This window comes from Dryobates pubescens, chromosome 30 (assembly GCF_014839835.1).
Source record: "Dryobates pubescens isolate bDryPub1 chromosome 30, bDryPub1.pri, whole genome shotgun sequence".
NCBI classification, from domain to species: domain Eukaryota; kingdom Metazoa; phylum Chordata; class Aves; order Piciformes; family Picidae; genus Dryobates; species Dryobates pubescens.
Window position 1 is genome coordinate 1,203,216 of NC_071641.1, and position 27,357 is coordinate 1,230,572.

General features: G+C 39.1%; 1 protein-coding gene across 1 annotated transcript in view; it reads left to right on the forward strand.

Annotated features, from left to right (window-relative positions):
* Nucleotides 1-27,357, forward strand: part of CABCOCO1 (ciliary associated calcium binding coiled-coil 1) — a 52,580-nt gene that overhangs the window by 11,616 nt on the left and 13,607 nt on the right. The window contains exon 5 of the mRNA XM_054174603.1: nt 3,661-3,733. Coding sequence (XP_054030578.1) covers nt 3,661-3,733 — 73 coding nt within the window. The remainder of the gene's footprint in view (nt 1-3,660; nt 3,734-27,357) is intronic.

Consider the following 27,357-nt stretch of genomic DNA (forward strand, 5'->3'; position numbering starts at 1 on the left):
CTCACCTTTTCTGTTTCATTTTAAATGATAGGTCTATAGCTTTTTTTTTTCTGCTCAAGGTAGCATGACATGTTTTAGATCAGATCACATTTTTACAGATGAGCTATAAACTCCTGGGATTTTTAATGGAAATGAGGACAAACGTTTAGCCACATTGGCATAAACTATGCAGCAACTCTAATGACACCTTCAGGTTCGGTGGAAGGTGACAGTTGCCATCTTTTTATCTTGTCTCCTTGGGCAAACACACATCAACATAGCTCTTGACATATTCTTTCAGGAAGCAATACAGCTAGGGAGATATGTCATTGTTAATCACTTTCAGATATTCATATGACATCATAAAGAGGACTATTTTTAACAATCTTACTTACCTCAGTACAATTATTTTTGTGTAATTGCTGAAAATGTTGGTATGGAATTTTTTAATTGTTCACAAAAGGTACAAACAAAAAAGCATTTTATATAATGCTTGATAGAAGAAAGAAAATTACACTCGTGTTTCTAAATACTGCTGTATTTACATTATTTGTATTGAAGCACATTAAATTCTTACCTTGTGATACAGGACTAAAGATGCCAGGTTGAACATCATTCTGTTTAAAAATGATAAAATGGTTTGGGTTGGGGAGAACCTCCAAAGGTTATCTGGCCAACACCCTGGCAGTGAGCAGGGACATTCTTCACAAGGTATGTTGCTCAAAGCATCGTTGAGCCTAACCTTAACTGTCTCCAGGGGTGGGGCCTTAACTACCTCCCTGGGCAACTTGTTGCAGTGTTCTACCACACTCGTGGTGAAAAACCTATTCCTAACATCCAATCCAAATCTACTTCTCTAATTTCAAGACAGTGCCCCTTGTCCTAACACTCCAGGCCTTTGTAAACAGTCCCTTTTCATCCATCTTGTAGGCCCCCTTTAGGTTGCTAGTAGGTCTTCCCAGACCATTCTCTTCTCCAGGCTGAAAAAAAAACCATTTCCCTCGGCCTGTCCTCATAGGAGAGGTGTTCCAGCCCAACAGTCATCTTTGTAGCTCTCTTCTGGACCTGCTCCGTCAGATCTATGTTCTTTGTGTGTTGAGGGCTCCAGAGCTGGTCTCTACTCCAGGTGAGGTCTCACCAAATCAGGGTAAAGTGGCCACTCTTCTTTTGATGCAGCCCAGGTTACCGCTGGCCTCAGCTGCAAGTGCGTGGTGTTGGTCATGTCCAGATTCTCATCCGCCAGCACCATCAAGTTGTTTTCTGCAGGACTGCTGGAGAAATAAATAAATAAATTTAAAATGCCAAAAGTAATGAGTTATATTTTGGGGAATATTATGGATTATCTGTACCTGTAACGTAGTCTGTAAAGAACAGCATAACACATTTAGAGGACAAGGGGAAGAAAGTGATTTTCAGATGTTGTAAATCTGTCTCCTTTCCAAAGCACTGGAATAAATAAAAGCAAAAATTTCAAATGCTATGTCCTGCCAGTGCAATTTGGAAGATGTATATCTTGTGTGTCTGTGATATTCATAAAATAGTTTTGTCTTTTTCAAATAATCTCTCTTAGAATTTTACCACATAATAGGTGTGTATGTGAGAGGACAAGTGTGTTTTCATAAAGTCATGGGAGTCATTCCCAGATTAATTCCTGAAGTCTTCTTAAACATAATTCCTATATCTCCACTGAAACATGGCAGGAATTCTTTGATGAAGCACTGCAGTAAAAATGCATTGCAAATGAAATGGCAAGTATCTCAATTAATTGGCTATGTGCTTTGGGTTTGGGGGAGAGAAACTTGTAGTTCATGGTAGCCAGATTTCTTGCACAAGTTGGTAAACAAATTTGGTTTTTAAATAATGATAGTTGAATCAAATGTGACTAGGATAAAACTTGTTTATGGCACTTAAAGCACCAAATGCTCAATGAGTCTGCCATAGTACTTCTCACCAAATTAGGAAATGCTTCTCTATATATGTGCAAGAACATTTGTGCCCATTTGGATAAGAAAGTTCTACAGCTGCATTTGACTATCTGCCAAAAGATGTACTCATAACAGAGACAGGCTCTGCCACCACTTTATTCTCCTAGTTCTAAGCTGCTTTCATGGGCTGGAAGAACTACCGTTCTGTATAAGCTGGCACTTCAGCACTTCTAGAATCAGAGCAAATCATCCCCGGTCTGCAGTATTTTGTGGAACCTCTGGTACTGTGGCAGCATATAAATACTGATAGTGATTCAGGGCAGGACATCAAATAAAATGGGGTGTATGAAGCATTGACTCTCACATCTGGCTTCCCTGTTACCTGTCAGAGCCAGGTCTGTATTTCAGACACCTGTCTACTGCCACGGCAGCCTCTCACTTTGCACATGGCTGGATGGTCAAGCTCTTGTGATGGCCATGCCAGGATGTGAGGCAGGAGAAAAGCCTCAGCACCATGGGGCAGCCAGACAGGGTGGCACCTGGGGGGGCTGGCTCTCTGAGAGCCTTGAGGAGCACCACATGTCCAAGAGCAGCCTGTTCTGGCTTGTGTGGCCCGCCACAGGTATCATAAACATGCTTTCATAGTACTAGTGTGAGCTAGGGAATTGCATGTCTTGGAGGTAGTAGTTACTTCATAGACCCATAGGAAAACTGAGGTTGAAAGGAGCTTCTGGAGGCTGTCTAGTCCAAAGCTGTCCTCGCAGCAGGTGTCATTATTCTAGATGTGACCTTGCAAGTGCCAAGCAAAGAGGCTTTGCTGTTCCAGTTGATGGCTCTCTTAAGAAAGGAGCCTGTGTCCAGTCCTAGCTGGAAAGCACAGGAACCACTTACAGGTGTTCCCTGCAAATATAGCTGTATCTTTCACAGGCACATCTGGCAAGAGGGCACTAAACTCCTGAAATCATTCTTCAGCCTGAACTTGCTATGAGCTGTGTTTTAAATTGTAAGTCAAAATGACACAACAGAAGCCAGAAGTTCTTCATCGTGATTTAAAAAGAGCAACAAATTGTAACAGATGGACTGTGACGAACCAAAGTTTTGATTAAACAAATGCTATATCATTGATCATTAGGAAAGGGAGCAAGGAAAACTATTTAAAACATGGGAAAAGGAAGCCATGTATGTTATAAGGAAGATAAATACTCTGTACCATTGAGAAACTCTAACATTATTTTTGTTGTGATACACAAACCTCAGGTGTGTCAATCTTGCTTTTAGTTTGCTTAGAGAAAATACTATGCTGGTTTTTGCAATATGACCTTGAGAGGATACATGCTTCCATTCTTTATTGTTTTGGTGTTCCAAGATCAAATTTGCTCCCTGCACTGGCAGCCCATCCAAAATTCTGGTAGCTGATTTGGTTTTGTTTCCTTCTTATCCAGTGCCCCTGATATTAAAGGCATAAGTATTCTATTAGTGTTTAAGGAATTACTTTTTTCAGAGTAGAACTTTCTCTTCTCAGAGTTCAATTTCATAAGCACAAAGTGAATGTATTTTTAAGTATCATATTGTGTTTTCCATGGTCACCTGATAGTAAATGCTGTAAATTAAATGCTCTGCACTTTGTATCTGAATTCAACAGCCATTACTTTTTAAAGTGTGTAGTATTACCATGCTTAAATGATCAGAACTTTTAATATTGTTACTTTTCCTAAGATTTACAGCTGTTATAGTACTGTATTCTCTTGTTTTCCAGCTTATTTAAACACTATAAACTATATGAATATCTCTTCCACAGCCATAGAGAAGAACTTGTGATGAGTAATGAGGTAAGTAATTTATATAGATGGAACTCATTATGCAGAATTATTTAATGAATGCACCGTGGCATATGTTTTATATTGCTCAAAGCAACTTCATGTCAATGTTACTGCATTACTAACATAAAATGGCTGATTAAAGAATACAAGTTAGATGTTTTGATCCACATATTCAAGATTTATTTTGGATTTCAAAAAAGTGTAAACGCAATGCTTGGTTAAGATGTTAGTTGTGTTAAATCAGGAATACTTTTGTGTATATTGATGCATGCAGTTTGAATTAGTAATGCATGAGCCTGACTCTATTTTAAAATCAGCAATCAAAATTGGAAAAGGTTGCATACCAAGCCAAGTCTGACCACAGTCCTAATATTTATGTATGTACAGGGGTTTGTTTCTGCTGTAGTCACCAACACTTAATTAGAATAGAATAGAATAGAGTAGTGTGGCCTAACCAGTGCTGAGTACAGGGGCACAATGACCTTCCTGCTCCTGCTGGCCACACTGTTCCTGATACAGGCCAGGATGCCATTGGGCTTCTTGGCCACCTGGGCACACTACAGCCTCATGTTCAGCCTGCTATCAACCAGTACCCCCAGATCCCTTTCTGCCTGGCCGCTCTCCAGCCACTCTGACCCCAGCCTGCAGCACTGCATGGGGGTTGTTGTGGCCAATGTGTAGAACCTGTCACTTGGATGTGTTAAATCTCGTGTCCTTGGCCTCTGCCCATCTGTCCAGCCTGACAAGGTCCCTCTGCAGAGCTCTCCTAGCCTCTTAACAGATCAGCCTCCAGCTGATGTCATCTGCAGATTTACTGATGATGGACTCAATGCCCTCATCCAAATCATCAGTAAAGATATTGAACAAGGTGGGGCCCAGCACTGATTCCTGGGGGACACCACTAGTGATTGGCTGCCAGCTGGATGTGGCACCATTCACCACCACTCTCTGGGCTTGGCCCTCCAGCCAGTTCCTAACCCAGTGCAGAGTGCTGCTGTCCAAGCCACGGGCTGACAGCTTGGCCAGGAGTTTGCCTAGAAAGAAACAAGCTAGATAGAAATTCAGCATTCTGAAAGTATTCAGTTAATAGTGGTGAATTGGCTTGACTGTAAACTTTGTCTTGTATTCTAACCTGCGTGTGAAAAAAAGCATAAGAAAATGCATTGATGCAGGATATGGCCCTTAATCAAATGAACAGATTCAGTTCATCAAATGAATCTTCCTTTAGCCTGACTGCATTTTGAGGATATATGTTGCAATACATTGAAAAGGATTTACATTTACAATTTATATTAGGAGACAACTGGTTGCTCAGAGAGGCACAGTATTGAAATATTTTTGATGGCACCTATGTTTTAGCTTATCAGTACACAGTGAAGTTAAAATTAATGCACTGGAAAATTTTTGTTACATTTTCAGGTGGTGGTTTGTCTCTGTAAATGATGTGGGATAATTTCTTTCTGTGTTGCCTCTAAATAGCCATATCATTAAAAAAGGACTTTTCCCAGCATTGATGCAGGCATTTGGAAATTATTCTTACCATTTGTAAGGCGAGCTGAAATTCCAGCTGTGATGAAATCAGTGACAAAACTGTCATTCCCTAAATAGAGCAGGACTTCTGTGGTACTGTGTTAGGTTTAGATTTTATACTAGCTAATCATATCAATGGCTGGTTAGTACTTTGTAATTAGTTGTTTGGTATTTTTAATGATGCTTTGATTAAGTAATTTCTAGTGTCAGTTTGGGTAATCTATCTTATCAGTTGTAGACTAGCTTAAAAGATATGTCTTTATATTTTCTTATAATGCATTTCTGCATGGCTGAGGTCAGTGTACACTGTAACAGCAACAGGAGAGTGGTTGCTCTACGTGATCTATATGCTAAGGGATACCACCTCTGCTGAAGGCACCACCTCCACTAGGGAATGGCAGAAATGTGCTTCTGTGCGTTACTTTGGTGATGATCCATCAGAGGAAGAAGGTAATCTACAGTTGTTACTGTCACAAAGACCTTTGTGACAATTTTTAGCTGTAACTCTTTTACAGCCATTTCTTACCTATGTACCAGTTCAGTTTGCTCCATCTATTTTGTATTCTGAGCTCCACGTCAGAGTCTTTAATTTTTCCAGCCACACTGCAATGCCCAAGAAAATCAATACTTATATTCCTGTAGAGTTTATTTTGATAGGGTGATACATTGTTCTTCAATAAGTAACACTTTAAGGCATTGAAGCTATACATAGAAATTTATGGCATTATTTGCTCTTGCTTTATGTGTTAAAATGTGATGAGAGGTGAACTCAACATAAACTTCAAGTTCTTTTGCTGCAAATTTGTTACATTTAGAAATGCTTATCTATAAAGGAGAGCATTACCTTCTGTATTTGCAGTCTGAGAAGTTAGTGGAGCTGATGTGGTTTGGTGTGTATGGCTGTAGCAGGAGCGCACTTGGATAACGTACTCCGCAGTGTATCTGTGTAGAGAAGGGAAGGGTGCGGGAGATCACCTGGGAAGTCTGAGTGCTCAAAGGCTGACTGCTTGACTGCTTTCTTGCTATGTATATCAATGTCTTACCAAGAAAAAACAAAAGAGCCTGTGTAGATACACCAAAGCTTGCAGCTCAATGTAATCCTTACTCTAAGCTGAGAGCTGCTAGTGTCTAAAAAGTTTTCCTTTAGCTCGAGCAATAAAAGTTTGTTCTTTTGGCATGGGAGACTGTAAATTATAATGGTCAGATTTGCCCAAATAATGAGACCCATGGTGTTGTAAAAGCTTATTTAGAGAATTATCTCTTTTTGCAAATGAAGGCTTTGAGACACATCAGTGGAACGACTTGCTTCAGCTGAAATGGCTTGCATTAGCTCAGTGAGTAAATTTGTGCTCCACGCGTGCCGAAACTATTACCTCCTGAATAACAGCCCAGTAATCCAATGAGAAGACCTACTTCTTTACAAGAAGTGCAGCTCCAACAAATAAAAGCAGTACTTAGTGTTGTAATGGATATCCTTTTAGAAAAAAACACAGTATGTGTTTTCCAGAGAAATCTTCGAGCAATGAAATGTAAACTCCTTGAATTGTAGTTTTTTCTGTGGCACAGGCAGTTATACAGTGTTCTCAATCAGGTTTCCTTTTTGATCTTTCACTGCAGTTATTTCCAAATGACCCTGTTATTTCCTGTGTAGAATAAAATCAGACAAGAAAAGGGAAATGACTCAAAACTCAGATTATGCATACAATATCTGTGGCCATGCCACTTAACAAAATGTAAGTTGCTTCAATGTGGCACTTAATTAGTGGAGCTTCATAGTCTGATTAATACTCTGTGTTTCATGCAGCTAGCATAATAGAACCACCTTTGTAACATGCAGCCAGTATTTAAGTTTTTTAAAAGTAACAAATGCCTGGCTAATTTAAATATATTTTTACACTGGCTAAAGCTTTTAAACTAAACTGCCTGAGGTGATCATATTACCTAGGAGAAAAAAGAAAGGAAGAATGAACTGAAAGACACGAATGCTTGGTTAGCTGATAAAACACAGATCTTGCATCTAACCTACTTTGGCAGTATTTAAAATTTAAAACTTGCCTTTCCAGCTATCGAGTCCCTTATTTCTTCCTTCATTCCAGGTCTACAAAGACCTACATATTATGTATGCATGAATACCTGTTAGAAAACATGATGGTACAGGGAATTACTGAGAAGTGTTAAGAGTGCCAAGTAAATTCTTTGCTTTTTTTCCTGTTGCTATTATGAGTAATTCTCCACATTTAGAATGATTATGGAAGGAGCAGTGCTTTGGCTGTTCTTTGGCTATGATCCAAACTAAAATGCATGTAGTACTAACTCGCCAGATTTCTTCAGGAATCTTGTTAAAGGTACCATTTTTCCCTTTTGCCTGTTCTGGAGGTTTTCCTCTCTAGCTGTGATTTAGTACACCTATATTAGCCTGCAATTTCAAAGAAAGCTAAAGGAGTTCAGACTAAATCTTGATGTGCAGGGATTCAGTGGAGCAATTCCTATTAACACATGTCAGATCTTATAACAGAGGTTTAAATTGTTAATACATGAATTGTATAGAAGTTTTTATTCTTTTCTCTTTCTGTGTTCAGTTAACTTATTTTGCTTTGATAGAATGATATATTACAGCACATCTTGTATTTTTTTTCCTCACTCTTACAAATTGTACCTTATACTGCAGTTTGTGTTTTTGCTGCTCTCTGTTGTGTATTTTTGGATGGAATGAGGCTAAGGTCTTTTGGGATTATGTCTGCTTTGAAACATTTCCTAATAAAAATAATGTGGTTGGTAAATCTAGTTTTATTCCTAGTTGCTTTAGCCAGCCTGATGGAGTAATCTGCTATTTTATGGCCCAGATGACTAGCTAAGTTTGACTCTTGAAATAGTAGTGTACAATGTAATTTTCTTTAGAGATGTCACAGTGGGTCAGGTTGCAATAAAAATATCGAAGATTAAGTTTAATGGCAGTGCAGATTCAATATTATAGCAGTCACTAGATATCATCCTCTGTACTCGGAGTTCCAGCAGAGTTTCCAATAATGCCTTCTTTCCATGTACTCCGTACTTTCTGAAACAGTAAGCCTTCGGATTATGTCTGGTCTTTATCCAATTGTGGGTTGGGTTTTTTGAAAATTTGAACAAAATACCTTCTGTGTTTGAATTTAAGGGGGTGGATAGGAAGAATATACTGTTTGAAAGCTAATAAAGCTTTTTGTCTGATGGCAAAAGTCCTGAAGTCTGGAACTTTGACATGTAATCCAGAATAGAACAGAATAGAATAGAATTAACCAGGTTGGAAAAGACCTTTGAGATCATCGAGTCCAACCTATCATCCAACACCATCTAATCAACTAAACCATGGCACCGAGCACCCCATCCAGTCCCTTCCTAAACACTTCCAGTGATGGTGACTCCACCACCTCCCCAGGCAGCACATTCCAATGGCCAATCACTCTTTCTGTGAAGAACTTCTTCCTCACCTCCAGCCCGAACTTCCCCTGGCACAGCCTGAGACTGTGTCCTCTTGTTCTGGTGCTGGTTGCCTAGGAGAAGAGACCAACCCTCACCTGGCTACAACCTCCCTTCAGGTAGTTGTAGATGGCAATAAGATCTCCCCTGAGCCTCCTCTTCTCCAGGCTAAGTGTAATGGGGGTTGCCTATTTAGATCAGTTAATCAGTCATAGTTTAAACAGATTTGCTCAGTAATTTCTTGAGAACTGCATTTTCAAGATATACAAAACCAGAACATTTCCATAAGCCTATCAGTTCACACTAGAGAGACTCATTCCCCAGATAATGGAGTGCATGCCTTTCAAAGCCTGGAGGTTTCAGGTATTTGTAATACTTAGAAACCACTGAGATAATTTTTGTTATAGCTTTGTTTTGTAAATATCACCGTAGCAAAGACATCAAGACTACTTTGAAAGATACAAGAGCATAGAACTGGAAGTGCCTTCTTCAATTGTCAGCTCTAGTCCCACTTTCTTGTAGGAAAACATACATAATCCTCTTCAGAAACTTGTCAAACTCCAGCTTTGAAAGTTAACTTTCTTCATCTCTTATCTTCCATTTAGAAGACTGGTGCCTGGTTTCTGCAATGGTTAGAAAACTCCAAATTTCTAGTCTTATTCATGACAAGCTTGTGTGCATTTGTCCTTGCGCCGATTTGTGCCGGTATTGACCTTTAGTTCTTGTTCATCCCCAGTGTTTATTTTTCTGATGTATAAAGAGACAGCAATCTTATTGTCAGCCTTCATTTAGCTAAGCTAGATAGCTCAGCCTTCTCTAATCTTTGCTTTTAAGGCAGGTTTTTGATATATGCACTCTTACATACGGACCGGCCTCCAGTCATCCTCTTGGCCTTTCTCTGTAATTGTTCCACTTTAAATCAGTTTTGTTTGAACTTAAGTGACCAAGCTGACATAATATTGTTGCTGAGATAAAAGGAAGACCTTCGACAATATCAGTAGTGGTTTCTTTTCTCTCTGCTGGGGAATAGCCTTCATGAGAGGCCCTAGAATCACATTTTATGCTTGTACCATGTGGCAGTCTCATCATAGGTCTGCTGTTCTGGTTCATCTTTATTACTGTATTTTCCAGCTAAGGTACTCCCAGTGCACAGCAGGTTTTAAAAAAAATTATGTCCCTACAATATCACCTCACAATTTGTCATTGAATACAAGAGGAATAGTCTTCAAGGTTATTCAATCCTATCTGTGTGATATTCCTGCCCTCTCATGAATTGACCACGTCTCTCACATTTCTTTTGTCTAGGAAATTGGTTATTTTATGAAAGAAACTGTGACATTAGCCTGGCATCATGTATTCTTGATAAACTGATGTCGTGTTATATACCATTTTTATTTAATTTCCATGCCCTTATTTATTTTTTCCTTCAAAACATTGTTCCTCAAACTTTTCCTGTTAGGAAGATCAAATCTACAGCTCAGGAGTAGCCTCGTTATTTTAGTTACAAATGTTTAAAACTAGGAAACCAGTACTAAGTCTTTTGATGTCTGAGGGGTCATTTTTGATGTCCATTACAAAACTGTGTAGTCCCCAAGACCAGGTTACTGAAGTAAGTAGCTGGAGAGCCAGTGGGGTTTGTGACAGAAATGGCTGATACTCAGTCTTTTGATCTTGAAGCTTGCTATGTCTATAACCAGAGAGATCTCAAAGGCCTTGTGATTAATCTGAATGAAAAGTGAAGTTTATTGGAATTGTATGCAGTATTACTTGAAATAGTTTAAGCATATTTTGCACAATAGAAACCACCCTTGTTTTTCAAAGATTGTCTTTGGTTATACTCAGTTGCCAGTAGTGGAGATAAACTGTCTTTAACAGTTAAGTTTCTATGTCAGCCACATGCTGATGGTCTTCCATAGCAATCTTGGTAGCAGAACTGTGCAGCCCTGAAAGCCAGTAAGAACTCTAGAGAGTTAGTGGAATCCATAAGCCAGTGCTGAGTACTTTTACAAATCTTGCTTTAGAGAATGATTGAAAAAATGTTTTAAAAATTATTTTCTTAGAAACCATCAAAGACAAAACAAACCTGCTTTTTAATTCAATAACATGCATTAAGTCATGAAAGTAAAAATTTAGGCAGGAAAAATGCCAAATAGCTGACATAGGCTATGCCTTCAGTCTGCTGAGCGCTATGGTTCTGACCCAGCCAGTGTTTAAACAAGTGCCTCTTTTTAAGCACTTGGGAACTTCTATTTCAATGAACCTATTCACATACAGAGTTAAACTGAGAAATGACGGGGGTCACATTGCTCAGCTCCCTGGAGGATGAGAAGCTAAAGACGCTGGAGCGAAAAAAGGGTTTGAAACTTCATAACTTTTTATTGCAGTTATACAGTTTACAACGCATCACGTTTTTTTGACTATATGATGTTAAATAAGAGAGAGGGGAAAAACCTGAAAGTGTGGGCAGTAAAACATTTCTGGAACTGCAGGAATTAATATATACACAGATGTGCTCTCTGACTTTTTTGATTATTTATTTAGAAAGTGGCTTGATTTCTGTCTGAATGTGTGCGTAAACATACATTGTTCTGATAACAGCAGTAACAGCTTCTTTATTTGCTGGAATGCAGGTCAGCAAGGACTGGAACAGCAGACTATATTAATGACAGCATGGTTCTGCTGTTCAGCAGAATTTGTAAGATCCAAAGGACTAAGTGCTATATCAGAAGGCTGTAGCACGTTTAAAAATATTTATCAATCAATGCGTAAATTTTTATGGAAGACTGTGGGGCTGGCAGATAGGTATTGACTTGGGAAAACGTTCACGTGGTTAAACAAAGGACCTGAAGATAGACGATTGGAATATGAGCTTTGTTTTACTTTTCCAGTCACAGAGCTCTTGGAGCGAGTCCAGAGGAGGGCCACAAAGATGATCCAAGGGCTGGAACACCTCTGCTGTGAGGATAGGCTGAGGGAGCTGGGGTTGTTCAGCCTAGAGAATACTCTAGGGGGATCTTATAGCTGCCTTCTAGTACCGGAAGCGATCCTACAGGAAGGCTGGAAAGGGACTTTTCATAACGGTGTATAGTGATAGGACAAAGGGGAATGGTTTTAAGCTGAGGGAGTGTAGGTTTAGACTGGATCTTAGGAAGTTCTTCAGTGTGAAGGTGGTGTGACTCTGGAATAGGGAGGTTGTGGGATGTTCCTGTTCTCCCTGGGGATGTTCAAGGCTAGGTTGGATGAGACCTTGAGCCACTGTGTCTAGTTGAGAGGCATCTCTGCCCAGGGCAGTGAGCCTGGAGTAGATCATGTCTAAGGTTCCTTCTTACCAAAGCCATTCTTTGATTCTCTTCCTGAATAGCTTGCTCTGTTGATGCCCTTTGGGAGTTCTTAGTTTTTTTCTGTGAGCAGCATAAACCAAAATAATTGGAGCTGAACAAAGCTCAGTAATTTTGTTTCATAGAAGACTCAAATTTTTTGCAATTTGATTCAATTCCAGTTTTAAATAAACACTTTTAACAGAACTGGTGTTCTTACATGTCTCTATTTAAACTCCCCCACACCAAAACAGTGCTCTTGAAGGCAATCTCAGTTCCATCCTGGCACCACACAGTGTAGCTGGCTCTGCTGGAAGAATGATTCTGGGATCTGTGATGTGCTGTCTTCAAGGCATATTGCTAGGAATCTAGAAAGCAGATTTCTAGGTCAGTCAACATGTTAAACTATGAACGTAAGCTGGTGAGAACCAGGTAGGCTGCTGCTAGCATGTTGGTAGAAAGTAATTTTTGGAAACTCTTAAGTTTTTGAGAAATTTAGAGAACAGCATTTTAAGGGAATCTGGAAAAAAAACCAGACACATTTTGTTTGAATTAATCCAGTGCATTATGTACACTGCAGAACAACATTGTTTTAAGTGTTAAACGTTGGATCAAGGAGTTAGTGAAGAACTGTGAATAGAATCATAGAATGATCTGGGTTGGAAGGGACCTTCAAAAGTCATCCAGTCCAACCCTCTCTGCAGCAAGCAGGGGCATCCTCAACTAGATTAGGTTGCCCAAAGCCCTGTTGTGCCTCCCTTTGAGTATCTACAGGAATGGGGCTCCTACACCTCCCTGGGCAGCCTGTTCCAGTGTTCCACTACCCTCCTGGTAAGGAACTTGTTCCTAACATCCAATCTAAATCTGCACTTCTCTAGTTTGAAGCCATTGCAACTTGTCCTATCACTACAGGCCTTTGTAAACAGTTTCTTTCCATCCTTCTGTAGGTCAGAGACTGGAAGGCCACTGTTAGGTCGCCCTGGAGCCTCCTCTTTTCCAGGCTGAACAACCCCAGCTCCCTCAGCTTGTCTTTGTAGCAGAGGCGCTCCCACCCCCTGATCATTTTTGTGGCGCTTCTGTGTCACCATGGAATCATAGAATGGCTGAGGTTGGAAGGGACCTTAGAGATTATCCACTCCGACTTCCTTGGCATGGGGAGGGACTCCTCTCAACTAGACTGAAGTGCTCAAGGTCTCATCCAGCCTGACCTTGAACACCCCCAGGGAGGAGGCATCAACAACCTCCATGGACAGCCCAGTGTCAGGGTTCTGGTTTATTTACATTTTGTTAGTTCAGGTTTAACTATACCGTTTCCATTCTTCCATTTGCCAGAGCAAAATTTCAAGCATAATTTTTGTTAATTAGCAGGCAAAGATCCATATACTACAGTGGACAACTATTCTTGTACCCCCTACCTTTATCTGCAGCTTTTCATCATCTTGAAGATTAAATTGTGTTTGTAAAAGTATCTGTGGAATGGAGAAGTGAGGTGATATTTCATGGGAATGTATCCCCATGGGTCAATATTTTACGTATCAAATTCATACATCTTGTGACCGTATGGTAAGAATAACGTGTTGACCTTATTCATATAAATAAACAGCACAGCATTTCTTTGCTCTGGTGATTTATAATCAATGTGCATTTTTATAAGTTTGGTTTATCCTTTCAGTTGGTGTTATGAGGACAAATGTATTCATGGTCTAAATAACAGAGAAGTTTTACAGTCCTTTAAAGTCCTTTTTTAAAATGCATCAGAAAGTTTGCGTTTCCTGATTTCACCTTGAATTTTACAGCTTGTCAGACGATGCAACATAAAGTATTTTTACTGAGCATTGAATCTAATGTATTTGAATATTTAATTCATAAAACATTATTTTGATTTCCTATAAATATGCTAAGCTCAGCAGAATGCAGCATTACTAATTAGAAAGCTGAGTTTTATTGGATGTGTGGTTGGTATGTGAGGTAACTTATATTGCTACTTAGGCTTACATTTAATAAACCTTAGGGAAAATTGTTTAAATTTCAAGGAAAAGATAATAAATAAAATGAGGGAATAGAATATTAATGTGAACCGTGTCTTTATTTTGTTAAAGCATTCAAAGTTAAATAGTGGTGGTCTGTTAACAATCTAGGGCTATTTGGCAAGTCTTTAAACTTACTCAATAATCAAAACATAAAAGGACAATGGAAACTTTTCACAATAAAAGAAAAAGGAGTCGAGCACTGAAACCAAACAAATTATTCTCTACTTTTTCTTGGTAAGGAGGTGAACTTTATAGGAAGGGCAGCAAGCTCTGAGTTAGGGTTGCCTTTTCCTGTCTTTGTTATAAATTACATCTGTCTGTGAAGAATCCTCTCCAGTTATTTCATGGTTCATGGCTATGGGGGAGGCGTGCATGTCTATCTGGAATGGAGCAGAGGAAGACAGATTGAAGGGAGCCTTCTTTTAATTTTACTGGGGTTTTCTTCACTTAGGAAATGGTAATTCTTCACATTAATTTGCCTTGCTTATTAAATATACAGATGGATACAATTCCTAAGATCCCAGCTGTGTAAACAGAATGTTAACAACGCAACTGTTTTCTTCAGCATTTGTATTATTTGTTCTTTGTAGCTTGCTAGACTTTTGGAAGATTTTGACACCATTTAGGATCAGTGCAGTCATTCAAAATGTTCTTATTAGAACTTCAGTGGGGAAAACATTGGCAAAAGGATGGACTTTATCCAAAACATCATGCTTAATTCTTCCACAAGAGTCCGAATACACGGCAACAATATTATGAGGCACCAAAAATAAGGACAGAAGCTGCCAAATGGTACTGGAAGGAGAGCTATATGTGTGGGCTCATATGCTCTTCATGCTGTCCTTTCTCCATACCTAGTCAGCACCTAAAAAGAACAAGCTGAGGTAACCCATTTTGTAGCTATGAAGACAGGAGAGAAAGAGGACATGACTAAGTTCTTGTACATTTGATCCTGAAGCAGGAGTCACTTAGAGATTGCTAGTGACAGGGAATAGGGTGAAATTTTGTCCTTCCAACCCTCTTCTTCAGTGTGGTCTGATAGCCAGCTTCTACTACATTCAACATCCTGAGCTTCACTATCTGTTGTTCTGTTTTGAGGAAGGAGAAAGGTACATATCTGTAGCCTTCATCAGTGTAACTAACCTCATGCTCTGTGATACTCCTTCAAATCCATTGTGGTTTTTTTAATAGATGCTAAGACTTCATTATGTATTTCCAGCTATGGCACTCAGAAAAACAACATTGGATAGGTAGACTAGACTGTATCTCATCAGGGTGGGCTTGAAAATACAGCTGATGGAGTCTTCTAGAGTATTTTGTAATTAAGGCTACTATCAGAAGTATTTTGTGGTTTGGCTTCCCTTTGCCCCGTTGAAAATTTGATAGTGACATCATCCTGAGTCTCCTCTTAACCAACTTAAAACAGCTGAGGAGGAATGCTTAATTATTTATACCTAATGGTTGCCTTTCCTTACTTGTGATAGTGGGTGGAATCTTTGGCTGAACTTAAGATGCTAAGGTGGTATTTGTATGTGGGTGGGTTTTTTTTCCTCAGACTGATTTCACTCTAAAATCTTGTCTTTGTCTCAGGTTGCAATTGCTTATCCCAGAACCCACAGAGTTCTGTGGAGTTACGTTATAGATGCTGCTGTGTCTGGGATAAAACCCAAACAAACATGGATGTTTTCAGCTGAAGTACATCCACTTTTTATGATGAAAGGTCCTTCTGATCTTTTGGGCTGGCTCTGGAAATATTGTAAAAACATATTGCAGAAAATATCATTACTGCTGTCATAGTAGAGAAGCATCCTATGAGATCTGGACATGCTGGAGATCTGGGCAAAGATGAACCAGACCAACAGAGGCTACAAAGGATGATTGTGGGACTTCTCCTGTAAAGAAAGACTGAGAGACCTAGGGCTGTTTAGTCTGGAGGAGGCTGAGAGGGGATCTTTTCAATGTCTAAATACCTGAGGGGTGGGTGTCAAGGAGAAGGTGCCAGGCTCTTTTCAGTGGTGCCCAGTAACAGGACAAGTGGGTACAAGGTAGAACACAGGAGGTTCCGCCTCAACATGAGGAGACACTTATTTATTGTGAGGGTGGCAGAGCCCTGGAAAAGGCTGCCCAGAGAGGTTGTGGAGTCTCCTTCTCTGGACACTTTCAAAACCTGCCTGGAAGCATTCCTGTGCAGCCTGCCCTAGGTGATCCTGCTTTGGCAGGGGGGTTGGACTCAGTAGTCTCTACAGGTCCCTTCCAACCCCTGACATTCTGTGATTATGCATGAATTACATGCTAATACCTGTATTAATCTATTTTCTTAGTGTTAGTTACATGTTTTCTCATGTCTTTTCTATTCAAATAATAGTACACAAGGAACAATATCTTAAGTGCAGTTCCTCTGTAGTTTGTTTTGACTGTGCATTTCAAATTTGGCTTGTGAATGCAGTCAAGGGAAGTGGCATAGATCCTAAATGATAAAGTTGAATCTTTCATGCTTCATTTATAGCAAGGCAATCCAAATATGGTCTCAGAGTTGTGAAAACATCCTGTGCTTCAGAAGTCTTGAATTCTGGATTGATTGAGGCTGTGGGCAAGTTTCAGGTGTTAACAGGCAGGAATTCATATCTACCTCTTTAAATTCACTGACTGTTTTGAATGGATTTGCAATACATTGCAACCATTGACAAAGTGTGTAATACTCTTGTTTAGTAAGATGGAGGAGTGATAGGGATGTTCCTTAGAGCTTATTCTGCCTTGAATATCTGCCTGATATTCTCTCAGAGTTTTTCTTAGCATTCATTTTGTATTCATGACACCCATTTATCATTTTCATCTCTGTCTGTTATACATTTAGGACTCTTAATGGTTTTCTTTTGTTCTAAGGAAGATTTTTACCAGCTTTTTGTATTCTTCAGGAATTAGAATGAAGTTGAAAATCTACATTTGAAGAAATGCTAAATTACCTGTAATGATCATATTTCAAAGTATTTAAAGGTTTTACCCTCGCTTAGACCTGTTGTGAGAGACTCTTTTCAATTTGTAGCATTACTGTTGTCCCTGCAGACATCGATTAAAGGAAAGTGGGAGCTGGAGGCAAGGTTGCTGACTGCTTTTGTTGGTTTTTTCAATTAATTTATTTTTCAGTCCTACCAGTGGTTCATTTTGGTGCATCAATCCATTTCTGTCCATTTTGAGAATGGGCCCTGGACTCTATTGGTAGATGCATGTATGCTGATATGTAACTCTGTACTGAACCATGAATTTCTGTTAAATAATCCCTTCTCGTCTGAGAAATCAAGGAATTAAGATGGAAGTGAGGAGCCAAATGTTACTTCTCTGGCCATGACAGAGTCTTTTGTCCCTGCAAATACAGCTCTCTGAATTACTGAATGTAAAAATAATGTCCTTTTCTTTGCAACCTTGGCATAGCAAAACACAATAGAAGAAGTTAAAGACAGGATTTCAGTCTTATCTCTGTGTTTCCTAACTACTGCTTGTTAGACTTCAGTCCCTACTCTTGTTATTCATACTGGCTTTATTGCAGTGTGTTTAATTGTCTCTCTTTGTTCTGATCAATGCTCAGTTAAACGGATAAATAATAAAAGAAAGAGGGTACATAATCAAATTACCAGAAGTAATTGGTCACTCCAAGCATTACTGGAACTTTATAATGAGCGGAAAGAACAGGGCTTTGGTATTGGAGTCATAAAGGCCAAGCTTTTAAAACTGACAACGCAAACACATTGCTACACTGCACTTTTCTTCTTCTTTTTTTTTTTGTGTGAATTTAAATTACAAATTATTGTGTATAATCAGAATCAGAGCAACTGAAAAAATCATACAGCATGGATAGACTTTATTAATTTTGGATACAAATGACAGACATTAGACAAGCTTAGAAGTCTGACAGACTAGGAGAATCTTAATATTTGACAAGTGCAAGATAAAATAAGAGCTTGTCTTGTGGAATATTTTTTTCCTTTCCTAGTAGTGGGAACATGACACAAACTAATAAGCAGCAAACCATATGCATTAGAATAAATGGATATGTGGTAAGAGAGCTTATCTAAGAAACAAGAAAGTTTAAAGACTCTACAATAGATGGCCAACAGGACATGGTATATTAAACAGGAAACTATGAGTTGCTGTGGGAATTGGGAGTCAGACACTATTTTTCAGCGTTTGACTGCCATTCTAATAAACTTAGCCCTTTGCAGACTATAATGTGATTTTTTTGTTCCAGTTCATGTTGAACAAATTAAATTAAAATGACAATCTGCTTTCTTCCTTAGTATTTACCTGTTACATATTACTAATTTTAGAAGCAACACTATTGGCACCTAGCCGATGAAGCAATTAACCCCAAGCTATACAGGAATATAGAATTTGATTATTGTTCCTTTTTCTGCGAAATCAACTGGGGGAGAAAGGATGAAGAGTAAAGCAAAGGTAGCATGACTCCTAGTAAACTAAACCCTGCTCTGTCAAATTCAGTTCTATAAAAGGGCCTTTTCCTACAGATGTGCACCACTTACAGTCCAGTAAGATCAGTATGGCTGGGGGAATAAAGAAAGGTTCTCATTAAGAGTACCCTAAACTTGCCCAATGCTACAAGGACAGTGATGGTGCAGTGAAGTATTGCAACTTTTTAACCTGGGCTTGACTCTATCAAACTAGTTCCCTGTTAAGACCCAATTTACTTGGGCTGCATAAAAACTTTAATGTGATGCTAACATTCTGTTGACCTTTGTCTTCAGGGAACAGTAATTTCCCCACATCAGTGACATCTTCAATTTCAAAACTAAAGAAATTGTTAAAATGGAGACTAGGACAAATGCATCATGGGATAACTGATAAGAAGGCTTTAAATGTCTGTTCTTTGCTGCTGTCAGGTGTACATTTTGAGTGTGCAGTTAGATGTTCAATCCAATTCAGGAATTCTTAATCCAATGTACCCCAAGTAATTTCAGGGGATCTGCTAGTATTGTATCTAGAATAGATTCTGCATTGCCATGGTGTGTCATGTTAGCAGTGTAATGGAGTTTCAAACTCAAAACTATTCAGTTAAAAAATATTCTTGCAAAAATGGAAACCTAGAATCACACAGTGGCTTAGGTTGGAAGGGACCTTAGAGACCATCTACTCCAACCTCTCCACCATGGGCAGGGATGCCTCTCGACTACACTCGGCTGCTCAAGGCCTCATATAATCTGGCCTTCAATACCCCCAGGGAAGAGTCATCCACCACCTCCTTGGGCAACCTATTCCAGAGTCCCACCACCCTCATACTGAAGAACTTCTAAGATGCAGTCGAAATGTTCCCTCCCTAAGCTTCAAACTATTCACCCTTGTCCTATTGCTAGACACCCTTATTAAAGTCCCTCTGCAGCCGTGTTGTATGATCCCTTCAGGTATTGGAAGGCAGCTCTGAGGTCCCCCAGAGTGTTCTCTTGTTTAGGCTGAACAACGCCAGCTCCCTCAGCCTATCCTCATAGTAGAGGTGTTACATCATCCCATATATACAGTTATATAAAATACTTCTATAGCTTTGTGATGTGTATGTGTGAGTAGAATAGAAAGTGCTGTATTCATTCATCTGGTGGATCTTTCCAAAATAAGACTTTATATTCAAAAGATTGTAATTTTGCTTTGTATTTTCTCTAGTAAATTCAGGAGCTTAGTGAGTTTGCAACTGTAAGAGAAGGTTGCTGCAGTATTTCTGCAATATAACAGAAGTTATACTTGTTAATATGCTTTGGGAGCATTTAAATTCTAATCACGCAGGCAAAAGGAAATTTCAAGTAATGGCAAGTAAATTTAAATTACACAACAGTAAAGACTTTCATACCTTTGAAAATATTTCAGCACTGGCTTTTTTTTCACTTGCTTTGATTATCCATGATCACAGCAGCAGAATTCTATTGCTGTTGCCATAATTTATAAAGCATAACTGTGATAACATGAAATATGTATATATAGGTACATTTGCCAACTTGTTTTAATTTTTTCATTTGCTTTCTGCCTCATGTACTGGGAGGGGCTGCTGATTATTACACTGGCCAAAGGAATATGCAGAATTGCTGCAGAAGAAAATGGAGGTATGCAGGCAACATGTGCAGAAAAAGTAAGCTTTTGTCAGTGCTAAAAGTTTCTGTCCCATAAAACCTGCTGCTTAAGCCTCTAGGATCCTGTAGTATGCCAGCCAGCATTTGCTGGCCGTGCACTTAGAATTCTGTGTCTCGCAAGCACTAGCGCAGAATATTTCTGTGCCGCTGGAACTCGCCAGCTTTGCACCCATTGAGCAGTAGTCTGAATCAGGCCTCACAAGCAATGTATGTCTAGCTCTCTAATTCATGTTGCTTGGCTCCTGCTGCAAGCAGAATGTCTACTGCAGTGTTTGTCTAGAACAAAATTTTAGCGTTCATATCAACCTGCAAAATGGAGGTTTACTTAAAAGGCAGGAGATGAGGACCTCAGTTAGACTTAGAGTCTCTTGTTGTGTGGGATTCTCTTACCTTCTTGGCTAAGATGGGAAAATGCAATACAAGACGTTTCGTGCCTGTAGAAGGGAAGATTCTGTCCAAGGAAGCAATTTCCTACCCTTATCCAGCTTGATGCCCTCCTGTCGTAAGAGCTTCTACCTCTTCAGCAGCACCTGCTTATTGTAAAAGGGAGAAGGGAGAACTAAACACCACCCTGACCAAAAATAGAATTCCCTAATGTTTTTTTATTGCCATGTTTAACCTCTGCACTTTCAATCATATGCACAGCAGGAAAAAGGGGATGTGCTTTAATAGTTTGTCAGGTATTTAGCAGTGCAAATTTTTAGCCAGAAATCATGCTATCAGTTGGAAGTAAACAATAAGGTCACATATGTTTAATTTTTAGTATGTGTTATGCTATTCTTTTAATTACGTTAATCAGGCAGGCTCCAACACTGCAAGCCTTAGGGCTTGAAGTGCAATTTCACTGCTTTGTAATACACTTGCTGAACTTTGGAAAAAGATGAAATGGCTTAATATTAAACATTTGCTTGATTTAAATTTTACTAACTCGTGCACTTTATAATTCATCTTTTTTTTTTCAGTGCAGTGTATTGCCACAGCAGAATGATGGCAATATTAATTGTGAGTAGGCGCTCCTTTTGCACACACGTTTTGCTGATGAACTATGTCAATAAAGGGGCCTAGAATATCAAGGGTGTGCTAAAGAGCTACAGAGCCTTTCACTTCAAGGTCGCTGGGTCAAGCACACGTCATTAAAGACAGAAAGTTCACATCTGACTACTGCTTCATAATATACATTAAATGAGTTAGTGGTGTCAGTGGAGACAAGGAAAGGATACGACCAGTTTAATAACAAGAAAAGAGGTAGGGCTAATGCCTAAGTCCAAAAAAGGGGAGGGAATCAGGAGACACCCAATTTACCAGGCTCTTGTCTTTCCCTGCTCACAGTCCTAAGGGCTGTATTCATTCTTCAGTCTGGGAAGGTTAGAAAGGTTGCAGCCACTCTAATTGGTTTAATTTGATGTCATAAGCTTAATTGAGCTGGGTAAATACTAGACTGGAAAGGATTCAAGGAAAATTCAGGTAGAAGATGGTTTGATGATGAAGTAATAGTGAATCTGGTTTGATGCTGCTAGGGCACTGCACAACAGGCTCTTTGAAGGAAGCTGCAAAAGTGATACCCTGACCACTTGTCATTACCTCAAGCATTTAAATCACAAGCAGAAAACTGTTTGCCATGGTGTCCTCATGACTCCCTTCCAAGTGAGTAATTACAGCCTGCCAATGTTAATTCCCCAGTAAAGTTAATTGAATGAGGTACTCTCTCTTTTGATCCGTTGTGCAGTGGTGGTGGCATTTAAGGTTTTTTTAAAGAAGTAGTTGCTTTTCAGTAATGTGATCCCTTTATGTGAGACCTCTAAGAAGATTAGGTGTGTTTAAAGGAAGGCATGTGTGTAACATGGCAGTCATTTTTATTGGCCATTTCATGTTTAGTTGTCAAATTGAAGTAAATTGCCTCTGTCTACTGTTGATAAAAGAGCATTATTTTTCCCCTTTTATCCTATGAACCACTGAGATTTTAAAGGGTGCAGTTCCACAGCTGTTTTCTCTCTTTCTTTGGTCCTGTTGCCATTGTTTTGAAATCTGGACTGAGACTGGACCCAGGATGCCTTTGCTCAACATGCCTCATGTTTAGTGAAGTAAATTATTTCAAGCATTGTGAGAGAGCCATATGACTTTTTCTCCTTTCTATAGTGGCTTTAGTTATGAGCACATACGAAAATAAAACCCAAAAGCTTCACTTTATTATTAAGCTCTCTTACAAACATTTTATGAGTAGGAAGGGAAATAAGGTGAGAAAGACTAGAGAAGGAATAACTCAGCCTTCTAGACAAGGGGAAATACAAGGGAGTTTGCAGGGGAAAATAATAGAGATATGCAACCTTGGCTTGGTTTGGCCTCTGTTGCCCTTTAGCCCTTGTTACTGGTACACTTAGAAGTTTTATAGCTTTGGAAGATGTTTTGGTCACAGTTTTTACAGTTTTTAATATGTGTATGCATGGAGAAGATTTTTTACTATTTTCTCCTCGGTGTGGTCTTTTCTCTTTATTTTCAACACTTGTTTGGAGTAGAAAGCATTTTTTTTTAAGAACTCTTACCCATCTGAGCCCTTGAATTGTCTAATGTACCAGTTGTTAATTTATAGGTGGTTTCACTTAGTGTATGTGGTTTTCTTATTTATAAGTACGTGATGTCCAATGAAAAGCTCTCTAAAAGTTCCCAGAGTTTTTCACTCAATAGTCTTAGCCCATATTTAGTTTTATGAGGAACGCAAAGTTCCCAATATTGCAGTAAAGAAGCTAGGTGTCTTTTTGAGTTAATATGTCAATGGCTTCTTTACAAAAAGTACATTTCAGCCTCTAGGTAGTCATGCATTGCAAGAGTATTATTCAATTCTATCTAAATTCACTTCATATCTTTATTTTTGGTAGTGACAGTTTAAAACCTAATCAAGGTTTTGAAGAGGAAGCAGTCAGAGGTCAGAAATTAGATGTTTTTGCAGTAGTCCAGGGAAAGTGTGCATAGTAGATGTCAGTACTCTTCCTGAAAGAAAATACAGTGATTTATCTCTCACCTTGTGTTGTGATTTTCTTAGCCTCCAAATTTTAATACAAAACTTTTTTGATGTAAAAATCGATTGGCTTTCTAAATTACTGTCATCTCCACAAATAAGTGGCATAGACTTGAAGTAATCTTAAATAAATTCTTCACTCACAAATTGTGGCAACCTGCAATATTTGGTTTGAGGATTTTTAGGGTTTGAAAAAGGAAAAAAAAAAATGGATCCAACAGAACTTGTACATTTCAAAAATATTAGTGCATCAGCTTTATTGGAAAAAGCTGAAATTGTTCAAATGACCTCAGTAAAACAATTTGGACTACGATTCCCGGAATGCTCGTGAAGCTGACATGTCTGCATGTTCTTAAAAAGTCATAATCCATCATTCTGATGCCAGATCGATGGATTATGACTTTCTGATGTCAGATCTGTGAATTAAGGCTTTTTTGAGTACAGCCTGCTATCCAATTATTGCCCCTATTCATGTATTATAAATCATTATTCCTTCAGCAGGTAGTCAGCAGTTTCTATTTCCTAACATTTCAGAGCCGCCTTTTTTTTTTCAGCCATTGTGCCGCTTCCATTGAGCAATCAAAACCGGAGAGTGCTGACCTGAAAAATAAAGCTTCTATCACAGCAAAATGTTAAGGGAACAACATTCATTTCTAATTCTTGTAGTTTCTGTTGAAATAAAGAGAATTAGATTAGATTGAAACAAATCTCACTCCCTTCCTGCACAAACAAGCAATATAATATATTAGCACAAAAGTTGTTGGCAAGTATTGACTTCATTTTTAAGCTCTCATGCCTGAGTTTCTTAAAAATGATGCTTTCTTCTGATAAGTTAATTATTTTTTTCCTCTATGAAGACAGACCAGCTTCTGATTTAAAGCTGAAATTTGCCAGCGTGCTACCCTAAGTGATTGTGTCTATTAGGTGCTGTTAAACTGAAGTTCCTTTGGATGAATTATTTATGGAGTAATAAACTTGCTTCTAATGCAATGGAGTACATGCTAAAAATAGAAAATGCTTGACTGTAACCAGTTTAGGTGTGTCAAATCAAAATGCATCTTAAACAACTTTATTAAAAGATATTCAGAAAAAGAAGAGGTATTTTAGGACCTATCATGCATCCAGAGAAGTCATTACATGAAACGTAATCATGCTGTGTTGGAGAGTTATCTCAACAGATTTCTCAGGCTAAGGGAATTTAGGCCTAGTCCATATGTGGATGGCACAAATCAATAGCATGATCCTGTTGTTGTTTTTTCATTTTGCTGTACTGATAGTTCTTCATTGGGATGCAGTTTTCACACTAGATGGGTGTGCATAAAATATGTCCAGTCAGTACATTGCTTGTGGAGTTGTTGTCAGAAAAGATGGTAATCGATGGAGGGGAGGGTGGTGTAATAAATGTGGTAGAGTTTGTCTTTTATTAGCTATTTTTTTTGTCCTGTGTCTGTCATGACAGAGCTGTCACAGCACTGGCTTATGCCTCAGTTTCTCCTTTGGGTGGCCATGTGGATTCAAAAATCTGTGTTACAGAATCACAGAATGTTTGAGTCTAAACCCCCTGCCAGAGCAGGATCACCTAGAGCAGGTCACACAGGAACACATTCAGGCAGGTTTTGAATATCTAATGAGAAGGAGACACCACAACCTCTCTAGGCAGCCTGTTCCAGTGTTCTGTCACTGTCAGTGAAAAAATTTTTCCTTGTGTTCACTTGGAACCTCCTAAGCTCCGACTTGCACCCATTGTTCCTTGTCCTATCATTGGACATAACTGAGAAGAGCTTGGCTCCATCCTCCCAACATTTACCCTTCACAGGTTCATAAACATGCATGAGGTCTCCCCTCAGTCTCCTTTTCCTCAAACTAAAAAGACACAGCTCATTCAGTCTTTCTTCATATGGGAGATGTTCCATTCCATCATCTTTGTGGGTCTGCACTGGACTCTTTCAGGCAGATGCCTTAGGTGGTTCTTGAAGTGAGGGCCCAGAGCTGGACAAAACATTTCAGATGTGGCTTTACCAGGTCAGAGTAGAGAAGGAGGAGAACCTCTCTCAACCTACTAGCCACCCCCCTCCCTCCTTCCCTTGGCACTTCTCTGGAGAACAGATTTGTGTATCTTCTTTAGTCTGTTTAGTCAAGGATGTAATCTGAATTCACACAAGAAAGCTAATATGGTATTTTGGTCAGCCTGTCATTAAGAAGTCAGGAAGGGCAATGCTTTAGTAAGCTGTAGTTTAATTCTTCTTAAAGGAAGATGTTGCCATATTCTTCTTATTCTTTGTTGTTTCTTTCAGGCATTCTGAACATTAATGGCACCCTTATGCTTGCTTTCCTTTCCCTGTTACCTCTTTTACATTTTCAAATCTTGGCCATTAAAACTTCCAGGGTGCTGCAGGGCATTAGAAGGAGATGGTTGGTTAGGAGCACACAAAAAGAGATTGTCTATAATGCTTTTGGAGAAAATGTGATTTTAAGGGCAAGTGCCATTTTAGGGATGGAGCTACCAGTGGGACTTCAAAGCCTTTCTTGTTTTTAGGTGTCTTTCCAATGGGATACAGCTTTAGAGCCCAGTTCTGGTGAAGGGGAATCAGCAAAGCTCCTTCTGCCATCCATGGAAGCAGGCTCCAACCCATTTTCAGATTTCCTGCTAAATGCCATTGCCCACTAGATGGAGACACGATATTTTAGACATCAGTGGCTGTGCAGATGGTAATCAAACCCACCAGCTGCTGCCTGTGCTTTCTGGGCACCTTGCCAATTTACTGGCAGTATGTTGACTGGGAAGCAGACAGTGACATACTTTGATCGAAAAGCTTGTATGATGATTTTTTTGTTGTTTTAATATTATTGGGTTTTAAAAAAAATATAAAAGAGATCAAGATGTGTATCTTGATCAAAGGGTACTGCTGTCTGCTTCCCCATCAGCAACTTCTAATTTATAGAAATCAGATTGCATGGAAAGCAATCAGCAAAGGTTTGAGGTCTTTCTGTTCTCACTGCCAAGACATGCTGACAAGTGAGAAAATGAAAATCAGAGAAGGTAGGGAGAGAACTAGTAAAACACTAGTTGAAATATAAATTATTTAAAGATCACAATTTTAATAATTTTAGGGCTGATAAAAAAAAATCTAGTTAAAATGCTGTAATTGACTATTACTTGTACTATAAGAACACCTTAACATTTTTCTCTGATGGAGAATGTTGCTATGAGACTAATTTACCATTGAGCGATAAATACATCTGTTAAGTTACCTGTCCCAGAGAAATAACCTGTCTCTGGTTTTGGGGCCAAGTTTTTTAAAGGTATCTCCTATCAGCTCTATTTCTTCCACATGGAGCTGTGCATCCAGTATGATTTATTAGGGTGTGTACTTGATATCACAAATACCTGCAATACTTAAGCTGGTCAGTCTCATAAGTACGAGGATAATATTTGCAGAGGAACTATAGTGAAAATTTGTTTATTATATTTGATAAGGGCTTTTCTCTTTTCAGTTTTTGGTATCAAGTCCTTCTTTAAAAGCCATTTTTTGACTTATGAAGTATAAGTCCTTCTAGGATTAAACAGCAATTACTAGTTTTATATATATACGTGTGTGTGTGTGTGTGTGTGTATATGGGTTGTGTCAGCTGGAGAAAGACTCAGTTTAAGTTCATAGGTGCACTTCTTTTCTGGCCAACACCCAGTGGCAGTGGTGAGAGTTGCTTCACATTCTGCCAAATGTTACAATCAAAATACAGAATCATATGGCAGGAGAACCCAGAATATGTGACATTTGTCTAGATGCAGCAAGGGATTATCAAAGGGAAATAGCCTGACATAAAGAAGTGAATACAGCCCACCTCCAGAAGTCTGTGATGGTTATGGATCTATTGGAAAAGGACATTAAAATGTTGGTTTGTGATGAGATATTGTTGGACCCATGCTAGACGTTCAGTCTGTCAGGCTTGGCAGCTGGGACCAAGGGGCAATCTGAGACTAGAATAATAAGTGTACAGTTCAGCATTGCATTCTGCCACCAGTGTGGTGAAGCTGGATCTCTTCAGTGTCACTGTCTCCTGCAAGTGAGACATTCAGCTCCGTGGTTAGGTACTTCCCATTGCTCCTGCTCTCTTCTTCTACACATTGACCGATGTTTTTCCTGCAATGTTGAGTAAGTCT